This window comes from Rana temporaria, chromosome 6, assembly GCF_905171775.1.
Source record: "Rana temporaria chromosome 6, aRanTem1.1, whole genome shotgun sequence".
Lineage (NCBI taxonomy): Eukaryota > Metazoa > Chordata > Amphibia > Anura > Ranidae > Rana > Rana temporaria.
The window spans coordinates 137,825,025-137,843,918 of record NC_053494.1 but is presented as its reverse complement, the minus strand read 5'-3'; the positions used below and the strand labels follow the sequence as shown (position 1 = coordinate 137,843,918).

Below are 18,894 nucleotides of genomic sequence, written 5' to 3'. Positions count from 1 at the left end.
TCACACGTACAAGAAAGCCCCACACAGGTCAGTAGGTCATAACTGGATCGCACTGGTGGGTATAAGATGCCTTCTGATTTGGTCTCCCCTGCTTGGGCCTCTAGTCGTTTCTCCCCTTGTTTGATTCATATTCTGGTAACTACAAATGCTGTGTGATTTGCACAAAAGTACTGTTATAAATGATATACCATATGAACATGCTGTAATTTTATGTACTTTTATACCTAGAGTTGTTTATCTATTCCATTTATAGCTCCTGAATAAGTGGCTATATTCCAGGAAACGCGTCAAGCTTTGAAAAACAATATCTGAACATGTCAGTCGGTATATACACTATATTACCAAAATTATTGGGACACGTGCCTTTACACTCACATGAACTTTAATGGCATCCCAGTCCATATGGTTCAATATTGAGTTGGCCCACCCTTTGCAGCTATAACAGCTTCAACTTAACTGGTAAGGCTGTCCACAAGGGATAGAAACTCTACCTTCAGGGGTGTCTGTTATGGAGCCTGACATCACAAATGCGCTTCTGGAAGAATGGTTAACATTCCCATAGACACACTCCTAAACCTTGTGGACAGCCTTCCCAGAAGAGTTGAAGCTGTTATAGGGTGGGCCAACTAAATATTGAACCCTATGGACTAAGACTGGGATGCCATTAAAGTTCCTGTGCATATAAAGGCAGATGTCCAATACTTTTGGTAATATAGTGTATTTAACAAGTAATTACGCGTATTTAATACACCATGGAGATAAATAATCAAGAAATGACCTATTCTAATAAGATTGTATCTTATGCCTCGTACACACGACCATTTACTCGGCAGGAAAAAAAACGAAGTTTTTCCCGACGTGATTCCTCTCCAGCATGACTTGCATACACACATTCATGGCAAAAAGTTTGACCAAAGCGCGCTGACGTACCACACGTACGACGGGACTATAAAGGGGAAGTTCCTTTCAAATGGTGCCACCCTTTGGGCTGCTTTTGGGCTGCATACTTGATTCTGAGCATGCATGTTGCATGCGTGTTTTTTCCCCTTGGAAAAGAATACACACAACCGTTTTTCATGATGAGAAAAAGACTGACAGGAAACACGACGAGAAAAAAGAGAGCTGGTTTCAATTTTTTTGCGGGCAGTGAGATGAGAAAACTGCTAGGGAGCATACACACGACCAGTTTTCACGACCAATATAAAAAATGGCAGTTTTCTCATTGTGAAAACCGGTCGTGTGTACAAGGCATTACATGTAATTGGAAATTGATTTTAAGAGATTCTTGTTGCTAGGTTTTGAGTCTTTCAAATTCTCTTCTTATACAGTTGTCACCAGAACAGGTGTTTCCATTGGAAGATTAGCCCTCATTTCTTGATCTGATAACATTTCCTATCTCGGTGACAAAGAAAATTAGAACAAATAGGGAGGTGAATCTACCTAATAGGGACAAAGACAACAATAAAAACTTGACAATGGGACTAACTGTTCCATACTTCATCCAGAAATTTAGAAATTAAGAAAAAATTATAAAGAAAATCAGAATGAGAGTCAAAGCATAAAGAAAGGTAAAAAAGTATTTATCACAAAAAACATAAAAAAGATACAAAAGACATTATAGGGGTCTAACCCCTAAAAGCATGAGTGAGTGTTCCCACACATGATGTCAAAACCATAACAGACACCCCTAAAGGTAGAGTTTCTATCCCGCATGTAATATTGTATATGTATAGCAAATAGTCATGTAAATTTAAGATCCAATGAGAGTTACAGCAGGGGATGAAAACTTGTCCCCTGCCAACACGTTTCGCCTGTATTGGCAAAGGGTTGAGCACTTATAATTTACTGTCTTTATTATGAACTAACTCCCAATTTATATGAGAACAAAACATCTAGCAATATCGAGAGAGATGCATGTACTCCCCACTCCGATGTCAGTCAAAAATGTGCAGATGCAAACAGGTAGGCGAGACTGAAAATGGCCTCAACCCCCGACTGCAGACAACCCCAAAAAGTAGGCAGCAGACACCAGGAAATGTAGACTCGGTTGGTAGAAAGCCCCAAATTTTTGCTAATGAAACAAAGTTGCCGCCGATTTTTGGTCTCGCCCATCTGTTTGCAACTGAACATTTTTGACCGGCATCGGAGTGGGGAGTACATGCAACTCTCTATCTAGATGTTTTGTTCTCATATAAATTGTCAGTTAGTGAATAATAAAGAAAGTAAATTATAAGTGCTCAACATTCATGGTATTCTATATTATGTATATATTTTATTTTTTTCAGTTTTTCCAAACCACACATATCCACTGAACCCTATGAAGAAGCCAAAACAGACGAAACACATCGGTACGGGATGAGTTTTCACCACCTGCTGTAACTCTCATTGGATCTTGAATTTACATCACTATTTGATATACATATACGATACTAAATGCAGGATAGAAACTCTACCTTCAAGGGTGTCTGTTATGGTTTTGACATCATGTATTGGAATCATCACTCTTTTGTATCTTTTTTATCTTTTTTGTAATACATACCTTTTTACCTTTCATTCTTTTCATTTACATTTCATTCATGCTTTCACACTTATTCGGAGGGGGTTTCTAGTACCTTTAAAGTCCCCATCTTGTATAGTGTATTGGTGTAAATTTAAAAAAAATATTATCTTTCCATTCACTTGAATGAGGTGGGGGCCTGTGTTCTGGGGCTTTTGTTCCATTCAAGTTGGGTTGCAGTCTCACACAAGTCTATAGGAATGCAAAACCCACTTGAAAATCAGTCAAATGCACCTGTTAGTCATTCTGAATGTCCATCAACACAGGTCCTTGTTATAAGAATACAACGTATAATGCAATTCAAGGCAACAGAACTGACACTGCCCAGTTCATAAATTACTACTGGATGGCTGCCAGTAATTTGTAAAAGGAGGGCATAACCTGATTAAAATTTTCTTCACCCAAAAGATTTTACGTAGTAGCTATTTGCAACTTCAATTTTAAGCAAAGCTGATAGAAAATGTGGTAAAGATACAATGTTATGTATACCTTTGGCTTTGCTGAAAACGTAATTTTGTCTGCAAGCTGTGGAAGTAAGCCGATAAAGAAAATCTGATCATAGTGCTTTACAGCAATTTCCTATTGTCTGAAAATTAGTGGGTTTAATGTTCAGAAATAGAACGCCTGGGACGTTCTCTGTCTAGCCACAAAAATTCAATACTTCAGATAGTAAATTTCATATTACACTGTAAAATAAATCCATACACTGAGAGATTAAAGGTTGTCTCTAGCCATACATTTTTTAAGCTTTCAATAGGGCAGGAAGCAGGTAAAACCCCAGTCAGCTTTATATTTTATTTATTTATTTCCTAGCTTTATGCTTTTGGAAAAATAAAAACTCGAGTTCCTCGCTCCTGATAATATTGTTGCTGTAAAGACAGGCACTCTATAAAAAAAAAAAGATGTAATACTTACCTTGAGTAAAATTTTTGCTCTTTTTAGGAGCTCCAGCTGCCCATGGTATTTGATACTTCTAGGTGTGTCAGATACTTGGTCCTCTAATAAGCACTGTGGTTTCTTCCGCTGGCCGCTACATCACTACAGACTCAGAAGCGGCCAGCAGGAATAAGCACAGAGCTTGGCCAGGGTTACACTATCCAACACACACCCTTTATGAGAGGAAAGGCTTTACTCACCGCCCACTAGAAAGGTAGCCCAACCATCCAGAGAGCTGGTTGCAGTTGTCTAAGCCTGTGTTTCTCAACTCCAGTCCTCAAGGCACCCCAACAGGTCATGTTTTCAGGATTTCCCTCAAATGAAACAGCTGTGGTAGTTACTAAGGCAGTGAAACTGATCAAATCACCTGTGCAAAATAATGACATGTTGGGCCCTGGAGGACTGGAATTGAGAAACACTGGTCTATGAGTGTCTGTGACACTTTTTTTCACACTGACCAGAGCCCACACAGTTCCCCCCTGCATGGATGGGAAAGGAGAGACAGTTCAATCTGTTCCCCCTTCTCCTGTCTCTAACCCTCTGTGTCTGTCTTCAAATGTCTGTTTTCTGAGGAACAACACACCATGGATTGGGGTGTGGGTGGGAAATTTGAAGCCCAGCAGCCAGCAAATACATCATGGATGAAAGGTGCTGATGCCTGAGCCTCCACCCTCGGGCAAGTGAGCTTACCATTCACTATCTTTAATGGAAATCCCCCACCTCCCTTCCTCCCCTTTCTCTCTTTCCTCCAAGCAAGTGAGTACACTAAGGCAAGGGGAACTGAGATGCAAGGGGTGCTCTGCAGGCTTTGCTGTAAGGGGGCTTTGGGAACCCTGATTTAAGGGAGGATGCTGGGAACTCTGATGTAAGCGCCGGCTTAGGTGAGCAAAAATCCCCTTTACATCAGAGTCCACGGCATTCCCCCTTAAAAAAAAAAATATTGCTATGCACAGCTAAAGTGTTTTGGTTTTGCGTGACGAAAAGGTGGTAAAACCTAGTAGGCGGTCATACACCTACAGCTGGTAATTTTGTTAATTTGCTTTGGCCACAGGTTTGCTTTAAAAGATTATTTCTAATGTGTGTAGAGTGATGGAACATACATCCAGGTATATAAAATATAAGACATATTCTAATACCTAAATTTTTTGCTTATTAAACAATTGAAAACATATTTTCTGGTGGTCTTAGTAACTGACTAGAGTTCTTTAAGATGATAGATTGCATTATTATATAAAAGCATAGGTTTTTGTGTTAGTGTGAGGTCATCAAATAAAGCATTTGAATTGGTTCTCCTTCTTAATAAATAAAAACAAACACACGCACAGTACATCACATTGCCATTTATACAATTGTTTTCCTTCCACCAAACTGTGACTGGATAACATGGGCATTTATTGGGAAATATTATCTGCACAGCACAAACCTTTCATATAAACTGTAATCATTTTATTCAACCACAACTCATATATTAATTGTAATAAATAGTTGAATAAATACAAAATATTTTATGTGAACCAGACTTTGATATAATTGTTTTTAGTCATTTAAACCTCAGAAATTAAGATATGTGAAATAATCTATCTTCCAGTTTTACTGTTAACAATGGAATCTGCCAAGATAAAGACATGAAAGCATCTGTTAAGGTTTTGGAGGTGGTAAGCTCTGGTTACAGAGGAAGCTTATATGACTGTTATGTGAGACAGATACCTTTTACAAAAACATCAGGGAATTACACCTCTAATACGTCTACAAAATCCTGATCTGCTGCTTACCTGGAAGCTGCTGCTACAATACTGAACCCAGAAGTGCTCAGAGTTGATTGCTTCCAGGTTCAGCCCAAACAAATAATATCACTTACAGCAGTTTAGGATGCTCTGCTGACTGCTGATTGGCTATTACTTCTGAAAATAGAAAAGTCAGCTGAGTTTGTTTAGAAATGTACCAGCGTTTCTATATCAATTCTACCTGTGGGCCATAACTTAATAAATAAAAAGTATGAAACTATAGATTCAATATGATAGTATTTCCCTCATGACCAGTTTTACAAGCATAATTCAAGCCAGAATTGATATTTCGTTGTTCTAAAAGCATATACTCATCTTTTCCTCCCTCCCTGTAAAAACCCTGATAATTCCAGGTATGCCCTCTTCATCGGGGCACATTTGACCGGAAATGTACGACTGCGGCGTCGTACAGTTTAGCTGCATTCGACTGACACCATAAGCTTTCAATGACAGATTCGACCTTAATTCGGATTTTCGGACGAATGCCTTTTTTAACTAAACAAAATAAATAAAGAACAAATTTCGGGAGTAACTAAATATATACATTTTTCGGACAAAAACGAAATTCCGAAACTAAATATTTCAGTGTGCACATGTCTAGCAGATAGCAGAGTGAGGAAAGAGCAGGTAGGAAACACAGTAAGTGCTTTGGATTGAGACTTGTACACACTATAGAGGGATATGCTTTGTTTATTTTTTTATTTAAGAGAGAGTGTGTTTGGCCCCCGAACATTGAATTAATTATGCTTTGAATCAATTTTATAATTAATTTACCTTGGACTCTTGGACTTTTGTTTGGTGCTCTCATTGGATTGTATGTATGTGGAGTTACAACTGTGGGTTTCCATATTGTGGAGTGCTGCCAAACCAGAGCCAGTGTACCCAGTGCCAATTTCAGTGACTCTTAAAAAATCTGAATCCAGCACACTATTTGTTCTTGTGTTCAGAGCTGACACAAGATTGTCTTCACTCTTGGTGTCTGAACAGACCAGCCAGTATGAGGGAAACATAGTGAAGGATGGCATTACCATTAACAAATAAATCTATAACAGGCCTTCATAGAAAGGAGCACGTGGAAGGCAAAACCAGAGAAAATTCCCAGCTCAACTCACCAACTCTCCTTAAAGGCACATGGACACACTGGACACCCAGCACAGTGGTGAGTGGACACACTGGACACCTTTGCTGCCATTGTGTTATGCGCTGGGTGTTTAGTGTGCCCCTGTGCCTTTAAGGAGGACCTGGCTACCTCCAGGCCCACCTGCCCTCTATCTATCCATTAGAATGCATGTGCTCCCACTGTTGAAGACTCTCATAAATATAAAAGGATTAGGACTGCAGGTAATACAGGGTGCCTTGAAGGGGCACTGCAAATTATGCATGCGTTTGCAAATGTGTGCTAACTAAACCCCTGTGTTTAACGCATAATGTTAGACAGGTAAATTCGGTTGGTAAGCAGACTGGTTGGTAAATTGAGCTGGGAATTTTCTCTGGTTTTGTCTTGCAAGGATGGCATTACCATTACCTGCATGGGCAAAGCACACATTCACTTCAAAGGAAACGTGTACTGAGTATATAAAGAGTCTGCAACTACTAGCTTATCCAAAATTCTAGTTCACTGACTAGTCCAATGGCTTCAGTACATTCTGCGTTATTTGGGAGCAAGTATGTGATTTAAGACTTTTGACTTCACTCTCACTTTTTCAATCTGCATGCTTGTTCCAGGTCAGTGTCTTGGAAAACATTGAGGCCAGAGACAGTAAAGCCCCATACACACTATCAGTTTTCCTGCAGGTTTTTCTCTTCAGGTTTACCAAAACCATCTAATATGAGGTCAAACCTTAATGCCACGTACACACGACTGTTTTTCGGGTTCTAAAAAATGACGTTTTTTTTTGTCATTAAAACCGATCGTGTGTGGGCTTCAGAGCATTTTTTCGGGTTCTAAAAAATGGGCAATTTTTTTTTTTCGAACATTGCCATGGCCGTTTTAATGATCGGGTTGAAAAAAACTTTGTTTTTTCTAGACCCTTAAAAACGTCATTTTTTAGAACCCGAAAAATGGTCGTGTGTACGTGGCATAAGAGTTTCAATTTGTATGCAATCAGGTAGGCCCTTGCACTACATGGTTTTGGTAAACCCGAAGAGAAAAACCTGCAGGAAAACTGATAGTGTGTATGGGGCTTAGGACAACAATTATTTTTAGCTAAAGATCAAGCAATGACAAATCATATTATGCCCTCAGCACAAGTTTACTTCTTTAAGGTTGGTGTATTTTGGGACAGCAGCTACACAATTGCTACAGTACTGATATAATAATTACACAGCACAGGGTACATGGCATGAAAAAAAGGTTGTTTTTTTTTTATTGCAAAACTCCTTCTGAAAGCACTACTTTCCTACTTGTCATGCTGACCCTGAATGCTTTCCTAGTCAATGACATGCCAAGAGTATGCATATTAGATCTGAGTCACCTTGTTGCATTAATTCTCCAGGTCTGAGATTAAGAAAATATTTCCAGGCAGCCAGTATTTTCCGAAATGTTGGATATTATATGGGAGCCCTGAACCCAGGGGTCAAGTCCTGGGAAAAAAAGTGTGGGAACTCCCACCCAAGATCCACTCCCCCACCAAAAAAAAGAAAAAATGATACGCTCATATGCATAATTACTAAACCACATGTTTTTTCTAAAGCAAGTTCTTTCTAAATCCTGCGATAACTCGCGGCAGACCTCCGCAATGTCTCCTGGGAACAATGACAAAAGCTCCCAGGAGACATTGCGGCATCGAGGAAGTGACTGAATACCGGCACACTACCTGATGAATCCATATACAGGAAGCGGCCAGTAACATAAAGGATGACTAAGGTTCGCCTGCCCCTGACAGTGACTTGAGCTGGGCATCGCCGCTTAGTGAAGGATTGGCTCGGGCGGCTCGGCTGCTCTCGGCTGCTCTAGTCCTGCAAAGGGAACTGTGTTCCTGCTGTGAAAAAAGTGCAGGAACTCCATTCCCACGCGTTCCCGCAGGACTTGAGCCCTGCCTGAACCTAATGTCCCACTATACCTGCACACACACACACAAAGGCCAATAAAATTATCAGGATATTTTGGATTGTGATGGGAAACACAAGCAGAAAAGGTAGGATTAAATCTCAGGCAAGAAGAATAAGCAGTTAGCCACTATGAAAGGTCCCTGATTGAAAAAAATAAAGAACTGCCATTCTTTTTTTTTACTATCCTTATATAAAATGTCAAATATCTTAATTTCTGTTAAAGTCTGTAAATAGTTAGAAACATCTTTGAATGTTAGAGTAAGCCCTTACAAGTGCATTAATCCATCGTAATGCTGGGCCAACTTAAATGTGATATGACTCAATAAAGGCATACAGGTTATAACATTTAAAAATTAATTGCGTGAAGGAATTTGATGAAAGGAAGCCAAGTTGTGTTGTATAAACATTGCATGTAATTGTCAGCTGCTTAGTAAATGGTTACATTTTTCATTAGTGAAGGGATAATGAAGGCTTATCATTCTAAAAATTACCTACTAATTTTTCACTTTTTTAGGCATTTTTTAAGCCTCCAAAATCCATTCCTCCACAAAAGCAGTAAAGTATAAATAGTTTACAAAGCCAGCCTCCATCACATGTTCTGCAATATGATATACAAACTTTAAAAAGAAAGAAAATTCAAAAATGGGGCTTGATTAAAGACAGCACCACAGGAGAAAAAATAAAATGACACCACTCACCTAAAATTCACAAAAAGTGGCACAAAAACATACTTATATATAATTTTTACGTACTCTGACCTCCACTGTTAAACATTTCTGGCATGATTCATTCGTAGCATTTAAATTCATTAATAATATTGAGTTAGATGGGTTGTTTTAAGTAGAAAGAGAAGACTTAAGATAATTGATATAACTAGATTAAATTTGGAGGCCAGAGAGGTTGAAAATTAAGTCAATCAATTTTACAAGCAATGGAGTTTGTGAGAAGCCTTTTGGCATAGCAGTAAGCATTATATCATTTTAAAACATTAAACTGTCCAATCTTGTAAATGTTATTCCCCTTGAACATATACAGTGAGATAGGTAGTTTGAGCTTAAATAACTGCAAATAATGCTAAATAGCAGCTGAAAATGATCATTAGCACAGTTTTGTATCAATATCAATCCCTGCCATTAGCACTTAATACCCTCAAATGATATCGATGGCATTATAAGCTGTACATCTGTGTAGCTTATTCAGGGATCTGTCAAATCCAATGTTAGCCCTTGTTCACACTGGGGCGATTTGTCATGTGATTTCACAGTTACAAATTGCATGACAAATCGCACCACATCATCGGTAATGGAACCATTCAAATTGTCGCAACTCATGTCCCTGCACTACTTTTTTTTCTCGATTTCAAGACTTCTGTTAAACAAAGTCACAAGCTGCAATGAAAGCGTAGGTGAAAATTGCACTAATCTGAAGCTTTTGAAATTGTGCTGAGGTAGCGCAACTTCAAAGCCGGACTGGTGTGAATGAGGGCTCATAGACAATTGCACTTAAACCACTCTTTTAAGTGGTGACACTTAAACCCCTGTAACCAATATTAGTAATAAAACCCAAATAATACATTACTTTTTCTGTTTACAACCCTTGCAAATTTAGTGGAACTAAACCCTCATTCCCTTTACAACTAAGGAAGCTACCATCTTACCTTCTGTTTGACCTGCAGTTGCCATGGTACTGCACTTGTGATTGGTTATGATTGGTTATGGCACCATTTGATGGTTTGACAATTAAGTTGAGAGCACATCTAATGTGACAGTTATGATTCACAGCATGCCTTGAATGTTAACCTTTGGGAGACACTTAAATCAATAGGTTTAGTACTGCTTTAAAAGAATAGACCCTCTCCAGAGCTTTCAGAGCTGCATGATATGGGTATAACTAATCATGCGGAGCTCCCTTATATGTTACATGAAAAAATGTATACGGTCTGTATATATTTGGACTCAGGCACAATTTTTTTTTTAACATCTCAGGCACAATTTTAGATTTTGTTCAGGTATATACCAAAACCCATTAAAGCTATAGTTATATAACACATATGGTCTGAAAGTGCACACTCACAGGTTTAATTTGAAGGTATGTACATTAAAATCGTGGGAACTGGGAAGGGTTTAGGAATTACAGGTCTAAAGAATAGCCAGCCACCCCCCCCCCCTTTTCAAGGGACCAAAAGTAAATGGACAACTGAATTTAAAAGCTGTTTCATGGCTAGGTGTTGGTCACTTCATTATTTCTTCATCAATTAAGCAAGTAAAAGGTCTGTAGTTTATTCTAATTGTGTTATTTGCATTTGGAATCTATTACTGTGAACCTATATCATGCATTCAAAGGAGCTGTCCATACAAGTTAAACAGGTCATTGTAAGGCTTTAAAAATGAAACAAATCCTTTGATCAACCCCTCGAATTAAAGCTGAAAGTCTGCACTTTTAATTTTAATTTTTATTCTGGTGGCATACAAAAGTATGAAAATTGTGCCTGTGTCTAAATATATATGGACCTAACTGTATACATCACTTATACCAAAAAATAATAATGTATATATATATTTTCATATAACATATAAGGGAGTGCCGCATAATTAGTTAGAACCATTGCATTTACGTGCGGAAACGTAAATGTATGTGAGCAACACCCAATAATTTGAACTTAGAGACAATTGGTAGTGTTAGCGCAGAGGTATTAATAATTATTATCTTTTCACAGAGCTATATGATAGAAAACGTTCCTTACAGTTATGAGCAAATGGCTCGTACACACGATAAAAAATCAGACGACAGATCCTCCGTTTTTTTTATTGCGAGCTAGTCACATATCGAAAATGAAAAGGTTAGTAAAGTTACGAAAACTCTCGTACGACAGAATAAAAAATCGGAAGTGATGTCATGTGTTGTAATGTATTTGTATTGTACTTTCAGACGACAACTGTACTGATTAAACTAAAATCGACGATTTAGTATCATACGAGAAAAAATTTCATGCTTGTTTGATCAGATGATATCGGATGAACTCTCGAAAGCTCGGTACTAAAAATCCAATTATCGTACAATCACTTCGAAAGCGGGATTTTTGTCCGATTTTTGGATCGTGTGTACGGGCCACAAGTAATGTTTTTTTTAACATGAAGTTCTGACAGCAAAGGGCAGTTGTTTCATAACTTTCAGGGCTGCATTGTGACAAAACTTTCCTTACTATTAACTATGTGCAAATGGCTCTCGCTATCAGTTTTAGTGGGGAGCTTTGCATGAAGTGGTAATGTAGTGTAGAGAAAACTGGCAGTTAGGATTCGACACTCCCAAACTGTCCAATTCCTATTTAAGCGGAACTAAACTCACTGATCTAACTGTTTACTTAAGCCTTGCGGTGAAAGATAACTGTCACAGCTGCTAGAGCTCCCAACCAAGCCAATCCAATTTAAGCCATCAAATAGCTAGTGTCATAACTGATCATATGTGCACCACCATCACAACTGCACACCAAACAGTAAGATGCCAGCTTTCTTATCTGTAAAGGACAGGAGGGTTTAGTGCCGCTTTACTTTTCTAATGGTTGTAAATTAAATAAAGTAATACTTTATTTGGACACATTGATGACCTGGTCATGTATCTCCAAAAAAGACCTGGTGACAAAGTTACTTTAAGTTTCACGTTGCATGAAATAGTTCCTGGTTTAATACATTACTGTTTCCTTGGCTCTAATAGCTGCTATTTTTCATAGTACAGTAAAACCTTGGATTGCGAGCATAATTCGTTCCAGAAACATGCTTATAATCTAAAGCACTTGTATATCAAAGCATTTTTTTTACATTTTTTTTCCCACTGTTTATTGCATATGGTATATTTATATGAGACAAATTAGGAAGTAAGTTTTTTTAATTACCCATAATTGACCCATGCTATTGTTTTGTTTCACATAATTAAAAGTACTTAAAATTAGTCGACTTTGTATTTTTTGTAATTTACACAGCATGTTCATGGCCCAGAATAAGAGGGTGGTTAGAGACATTAGGATAGATTTAGTAAAACTGGTACACCCAGAATCTGGTACAGCTGTGCATAGTAACCAATCATAATCTAGGTTTTATTGTCAACGCTATTGTCAGGTTGAGGGAGAAAAAAATAATCTATACGGGAGTACTTTTGAAACGGGGCTGAGTAAAAAGTGTAGTCTTTGGTCGAGGGAAACGGAGTGCGCCATGTATCATGTAGTGTAAGAGACTGAAGTTGTAACTTGGTTTGATGCAGAGCTCGGTAGGGCAACGCGGTGGTACCTGAAGAGGTGTCCACCTCCGGATTCAGTGGGACATTAAAGTCTCCTCCTAGAAGGACCACACCATCCTTAAATCACAGCTGCACCAGATTCTGTATGTACCACTTTTAGTAAATCCCCCTACTGTTTACTAAATGCAAATGGATTGTTTACTTTGCAATGGAATGTTCCCTTAGCTTAGTAAATGTGGTGAAAATATACCTAATTCACATGCAAGGAAAATTGAAAGAAACTGTATATTTGTTTACACATGGCTGGATGATAAAAGTCAGCAGAGCTTCACCTCATTCTCCAAGCTAAGGTGAAATTCCCTTGCAAAGTGAACAGCCTATTTGCCTTTAGTAAATCAGCCTAATAGCTAAATAGTAATAAAGTCCTGACATTTAGGTAAATACAATAAAGGATAAGTCCAGCCTGAGCTCATTTGGCTGGTTTTCTCCTCTGGGTCACAGGAGTGCAATTATTTTTGCACTCCTGTGACCTGTTTTCAGCAGAGAGTGGTCTGCTCTCCGTTGACGTCACTGGAATCAGTCCAGGCACCGCATCATCCCGAATTTTGAAGTCTGGATCCGCCAGGTGCCTGGACTGATGGCAGCCTCAGCCTCTGAGAGGCTGAAAAGTCTGCCCCTCCACTGCTCAGCGCTCCAGTGAGCGTGAAATAGCAGAGCAGGAGAGATGCTTATTGACAGTCAGCAGCTCTCGTCTCTGGGAGGTGAGAGAACTGAGCCATCGGAGATGTTCGGTGGCTCGGTTCTCAGTGAAGAGGTGGTGGGGGACAGATGCAACCTCGGTCCAATGTGCATCCACCAAGGTAAGTATAATTGGCCAATAAAAAAAAAACATACTTCTCTTTTAAATAAAGCCCAATTTAACACTTATGGCATTTGGCAGTCTCTTCCTGCTTTGTCAGATTTGCAAGGTCTTTAAATTATACCATTGACAAAAAAAATCATACTGACGAAAGACAATAAACATTGTGTACTTATAATTGTATTTAATGAGTTGCTTATATCCCATACCTTTCTTTTCTTCATATCCTGTGTCTGACTTCAGGGTGTGGCTGCTACTGTGTAGAGAGTCTTTAGAATCTTCGTTTTCATCAAGGATTCCAGCAAAACTTATTTTCCTTTCATATCTGTGCCGGTCCATCTCTGGATCCAGGCGAAGTCGACAAGTCTCCAGATCCTTATGCAGGGTCATAAACAGTGTTATAAGTCTGCCTTTGTTTAGCTTTATTAGTGAATGAATTTTTTCAAAGCTGTGGCTACTAAGGGTGAATATTACAAATTTTATTTGGGATATTGTGTCTAATAATCCAACCATTCGGAGATCTTTCTTTAACACACAAATGCACATTTGTGCTATCACACAAGAAGACCTTTAGTTGTGCACACAATGTAGGGACAGGCCTGCTAAAATAACTATGAAATTGTAAAATCTACATGCTGGAGAAGTTCTGGATGTCATTCTGACTTGTCATAGTCAGGCAACAGGAACAATGCTATATATCCTGAATTCAAAAATCACTTTTTAACATCAAAAGGCAACAAAGGACTTATGTAAGGGGTAATTAACAATTTTCAATTACTAATTTTCCCCATTACAACAATAACTGAATGATCATTATAACTGAAGGACCTCTTTTTCCAAAGTTTACGTGAACTTTCACTTCCACCTTCCACCCAAAGGGGTTTCTTAAAGCTCTTCTGTATCACACAGTAAATAGAATTTGGACAAAAAGCTGAAAACATAGTTTTATTTATGTAAAATCTCTGCCAAAGAAAGTGTATCTCTGTTCATACAGTATCGTGTTTCACAAACCCCTGCTATGCTGCATGTTGAGGTGGCTGCCATGATTTCTCATTGCAGGTTTGGAGCTTCCTGTATCACTTACCCTGTGTCACCTACCTGCTCACTGCACTACGTATTACCAATGTGATGACTGATAAAAAATGTGGACTAGCTGTGTAAATCACAATGCCAGCTGAACAGAATTAAAGGAGAAATACAAGCAAAGCTCATTTGGTTTCTTTCTGTTAAAAAAAAAAAAAAAAGCTCATTTGGCTGTACTCCTCTTATGGATCACAGGAGTGCAGTTCATTCTGCACTCCTGTGACTCCGTTTTTAGCAGACAGCAGGCTGAAGTCCACTGTCTGCTGATGTCATAGAGCCGGTCCAGGCTCTGGCAAGATCATGACAATGGAGTCAGGATCTGCACACATGCCTTGACTGGCACCTGGCTCAGCCTCTCATCGAGCCGCTGTCACAAAGCGGGTTCTGACACCATTTCCCAATTGGCCAAAAGGAGAAGTGATCCTTTTGGCCTAGGAAGAGGAGAGAGGAGGAGGGTGGGAGACGCACGGCTGCCATTATGTTGAGGTCTTTAGAATCTTCGTTTTCATCAAGGATTCCAGCAAAACTTATTTTCCTTTCATATCTGTGCCGGTCCATCTCTGGATCCAGGCGAAGTCGACAAGTCTCCAGATCCTTATGCAGGGTCATAAACAGTGTTATAAGTCTGCCTTTGTTTAGCTTTATTAGTGAATGAATTTTTTCAAAGCTGTGGCTACTAAGGGTGAATATTACAAATTTTATTTGGGATATTGTGTCTAATAATCCAACCATTCGGAGATCTTTCTTTAACACACAAATGCACATTTGTGCTATCACACAAGAAGACCTTTAGTTGTGCACACAATGTAGGGACAGGCCTGCTAAAATAACTATGAAATTGTAAAATCTACATGCTGGAGAAGTTCTGGATGTCATTCTGACTTGTCATAGTCAGGCAACAGGAACAATGCTATATATCCTGAATTCAAAAATCACTTTTTAACATCAAAAGGCAACAAAGGACTTATGTAAGGGGTAATTAACAATTTTCAATTACTAATTTTCCCCATTACAACAATAACTGAATGATCATTATAACTGAAGGACCTCTTTTTCCAAAGTTTACGTGAACTTTCACTTCCACCTTCCACCCAAAGGGGTTTCTTAAAGCTCTTCTGTATCACACAGTAAATAGAATTTGGACAAAAAGCTGAAAACATAGTTTTATTTATGTAAAATCTCTGCCAAAGAAAGTGTATCTCTGTTCATACAGTATCGTGTTTCACAAACCCCTGCTATGCTGCATGTTGAGGTGGCTGCCATGATTTCTCATTGCAGGTTTGGAGCTTCCTGTATCACTTACCCTGTGTCACCTACCTGCTCACTGCACTACGTATTACCAATGTGATGACTGATAAAAAATGTGGACTAGCTGTGTAAATCACAATGCCAGCTGAACAGAATTAAAGGAGAAATACAAGCAAAGCTCATTTGGTTTCTTTCTGTTAAAAAAAAAAAAAAAAGCTCATTTGGCTGTACTCCTCTTATGGATCACAGGAGTGCAGTTCATTCTGCACTCCTGTGACTCCGTTTTTAGCAGACAGCAGGCTGAAGTCCACTGTCTGCTGATGTCATAGAGCCGGTCCAGGCTCTGGCAAGATCATGACAATGGAGTCAGGATCTGCACACATGCCTTGACTGGCACCTGGCTCAGCCTCTCATCGAGCCGCTGTCACAAAGCGGGTTCTGACACCATTTCCCAATTGGCCAAAAGGAGAAGTGATCCTTTTGGCCTAGGAAGAGGAGAGAGGAGGAGGGTGGGAGACGCACGGCTGCCATTATGTTGAGGACTGACCGACTGACTGACCAGGGTAATCCTGCTTCAGCAGCAGCTGTTGTCTCCATGGCTGGCCAGGATCTGGAGAAAAGCAACACATCTCTTCTACCCGCCGACCTCATCAAGCTGACATCCCTGGGCTTGATCGCCTGCATCAGCTTGCTTGGCAATCTAGTGTTTGCCTTCATCATCCTGCGAGACTGGAGCCCCCTATTATCTCCTGCTGGTTCATCTGGAGATAGGAGCACAGGGTAAGTGAGTCGGCGAAGGGGGGATGTATGGTGTGTGGTGGTGGGCTGCAGTGATGGATTGGGGGGGTTCTCAGTGTAAGAGCCGGTGAGGTAGATGCAGCTTTGGACCAATGTTGCATCCACTTTGGTAAGTATGATTGTGGAGTAAAAAAATATCTCATACATCTCTTTTAAAATCTTTCTGCAGGTAAACAATTCATACATATGTATTTTAAGTCTGCATTTATCTGAAGTTTTATGTATGTTAAATGATGTTAAATAAACATTTAATTTCAAATCATAGAATATATATAGATATGACTCTTATTGTTGTTCCCTTTATTATGTATCAATAACTGATCCAAAAGATGTTTTTTGTATCAGTTACTTAACAACAGTTCTTAAATTACATTATTTCTAGATCATATTTAATCTCTATAATATGAAACATAAAAAACTTTCTATGCTTAATTTAACAAAATGGTATTCTATTAGACATTACATTGAACACTTGAATTTGATCTATTTCTAATGGTCTTCCTCTACTGTTGTTATAAAGTTTCTGAAAAAAAAAATCAAATTATAATATGTTGTTGCATTTGACATACCACAAGAGGCTCAGCCCTAGGCCTGGGCAAGCATGGGAATGTTTCCCTTAAGAAAGTGGTGATCTCCAGGAGTAGCTGACATGCAGACATCTTCAGAGCAAAAGGACAGCCGCACTTTGTAGGGTTTACGGAACCTATAAATTGATATTTTTGGTAAGGGGAGCAGTGGATGCCTAAAAAATGTACCATCATGAGACCGACATAACCAGACATCCAACACCAGAGATCAGTCATCATGGGTCAGAAAGAAGAACATATATTAGGCTTCGGATCCAGGGTTGCCAGTCCCAAATTTTGTAACTTTTTACTGAAGTTAGGGTAAATGTTTATCTATTTCTCATTTTATTATGTATTGCTAATGTTTATATTTTTTTTCAATCAACTTGACTTAACATGGTTTTCTAATTTAGTACCTAAGTAAATGGTGATTAAAATCATATTTTTGTTTTATAAATAGGTAGGCCAAATACGCAGCAGGATATCAGCAAAATCTCCAATGAAAGGGCTAAAGTAGTGAAGGACCTGTGTTGTGGTTAGCTTTCACTATAGTAATGTGTCAAGATAAATGTTCATGGAAATTGTCTTGCCTGATTCAAAAAAGGCACACAGTAGTGCAGTCAGACACAGTTTATAGTGAACATTTAATCCCGTAGGCATCACATAATGCTTACTGACGAACAATATGCAGTACAAGTTGATAAAAAGAGCATGTTAGAAGGTTCAGCTAACCCTATAAGCAATGGGCCAGATTCACAAAAGAGATACGACGGCGTATCTCCTGATACGCCGTCGTATGTCTGTGATCCGCCCGTCCTAACTATGCGGCTGATTCATATAATCAGTTACGCATAGATAGCCCCAAGATACGACAGGTGTAATTGACTTACACCGTCGGATCTTAGGATGCAATTCTAGGCTGGCGTCTAGGTGGCGATTCCATTGCGGTCGGCGTAGAATATGCAAATTACTAGTTACGCCGATCCACGAAGGTATGCACGTTCGTTGCAATCTCTTACGTCGTCGCTAGTCGGTTTTTCCCGTCGCAAAGTTAGGCCTGCTTTATCATGGCTTATCTTTAGAACAGCCATGTTAAAGTATGGCCGTCATTCCCGCGTTGAATTTCTTTTTTTTTTTTTCGTAAGACGTCCGGGAATACGAAACGACGTAACGCACGTCGCCGTTCAAGAAAAACATCGGGGCACCGTAATTTCGCGCAAAGCACGTTGGGAAATTTCCTAACGGAGCATGCGCAGAACCTTCGGCGCGGGAACGCGTCTAATTTAAATGGTGCCCGCCCCATTTGAATTAGGCGGGCTTGCGCCGAGCGGATTTACGTTACACCGCTGCAAGTTTACAGGTAAGAGCTTTGTGAATCAGGCACTTATGCTGTGAACCTGCGGTGGTGTAACGTAAATGGGATACGTTACCCCGCCGCGTATAGACTACCTAAACTGGATTAAACTGAACTTAAAAGAAATTATAATCTTTCAAAAGTAAAAGACTTAAAGTGATATTAAATTCTCTTTAAAAAAGAAAAAAAATCAAACCTGTTATACTTACCTACTCTGTGTAGCGGTTTTGCACAGAGAAGCCCCAATACTCCTCTTATTGGGTCCCTCACCAGCCCTCCTGGCCCCTTCCTCCTGCTAATTGCACCCAGAGCAAGCAGCTTGCAATTGGGGCACCCGAGCAGGCTCGCTCCCATTCGGCCATTCACACACACAGAGCCATGGCTCGGCCCTGGCTCAGTGGCTGTGGTTGAGCCAATGGCTCCTTATT

At 39.4% G+C, this 18,894-nt stretch overlaps 1 protein-coding gene across 1 annotated transcript in view; it reads right to left on the bottom strand.

The window, feature by feature from the left end:
• The window catches only part of UNC80 (unc-80 homolog, NALCN channel complex subunit), a 238,742-nt gene that overhangs the window by 142,160 nt on the left and 77,688 nt on the right, over positions 1-18,894 (bottom strand). The window contains exons 25-26 of the mRNA XM_040357443.1: positions 17,116-17,249; positions 13,627-13,792 (exon numbers count right to left, since the gene is read on the bottom strand). Coding sequence (XP_040213377.1) covers positions 13,627-13,792; positions 17,116-17,249 — 300 coding nt within the window. The remainder of the gene's footprint in view (positions 1-13,626; positions 13,793-17,115; positions 17,250-18,894) is intronic.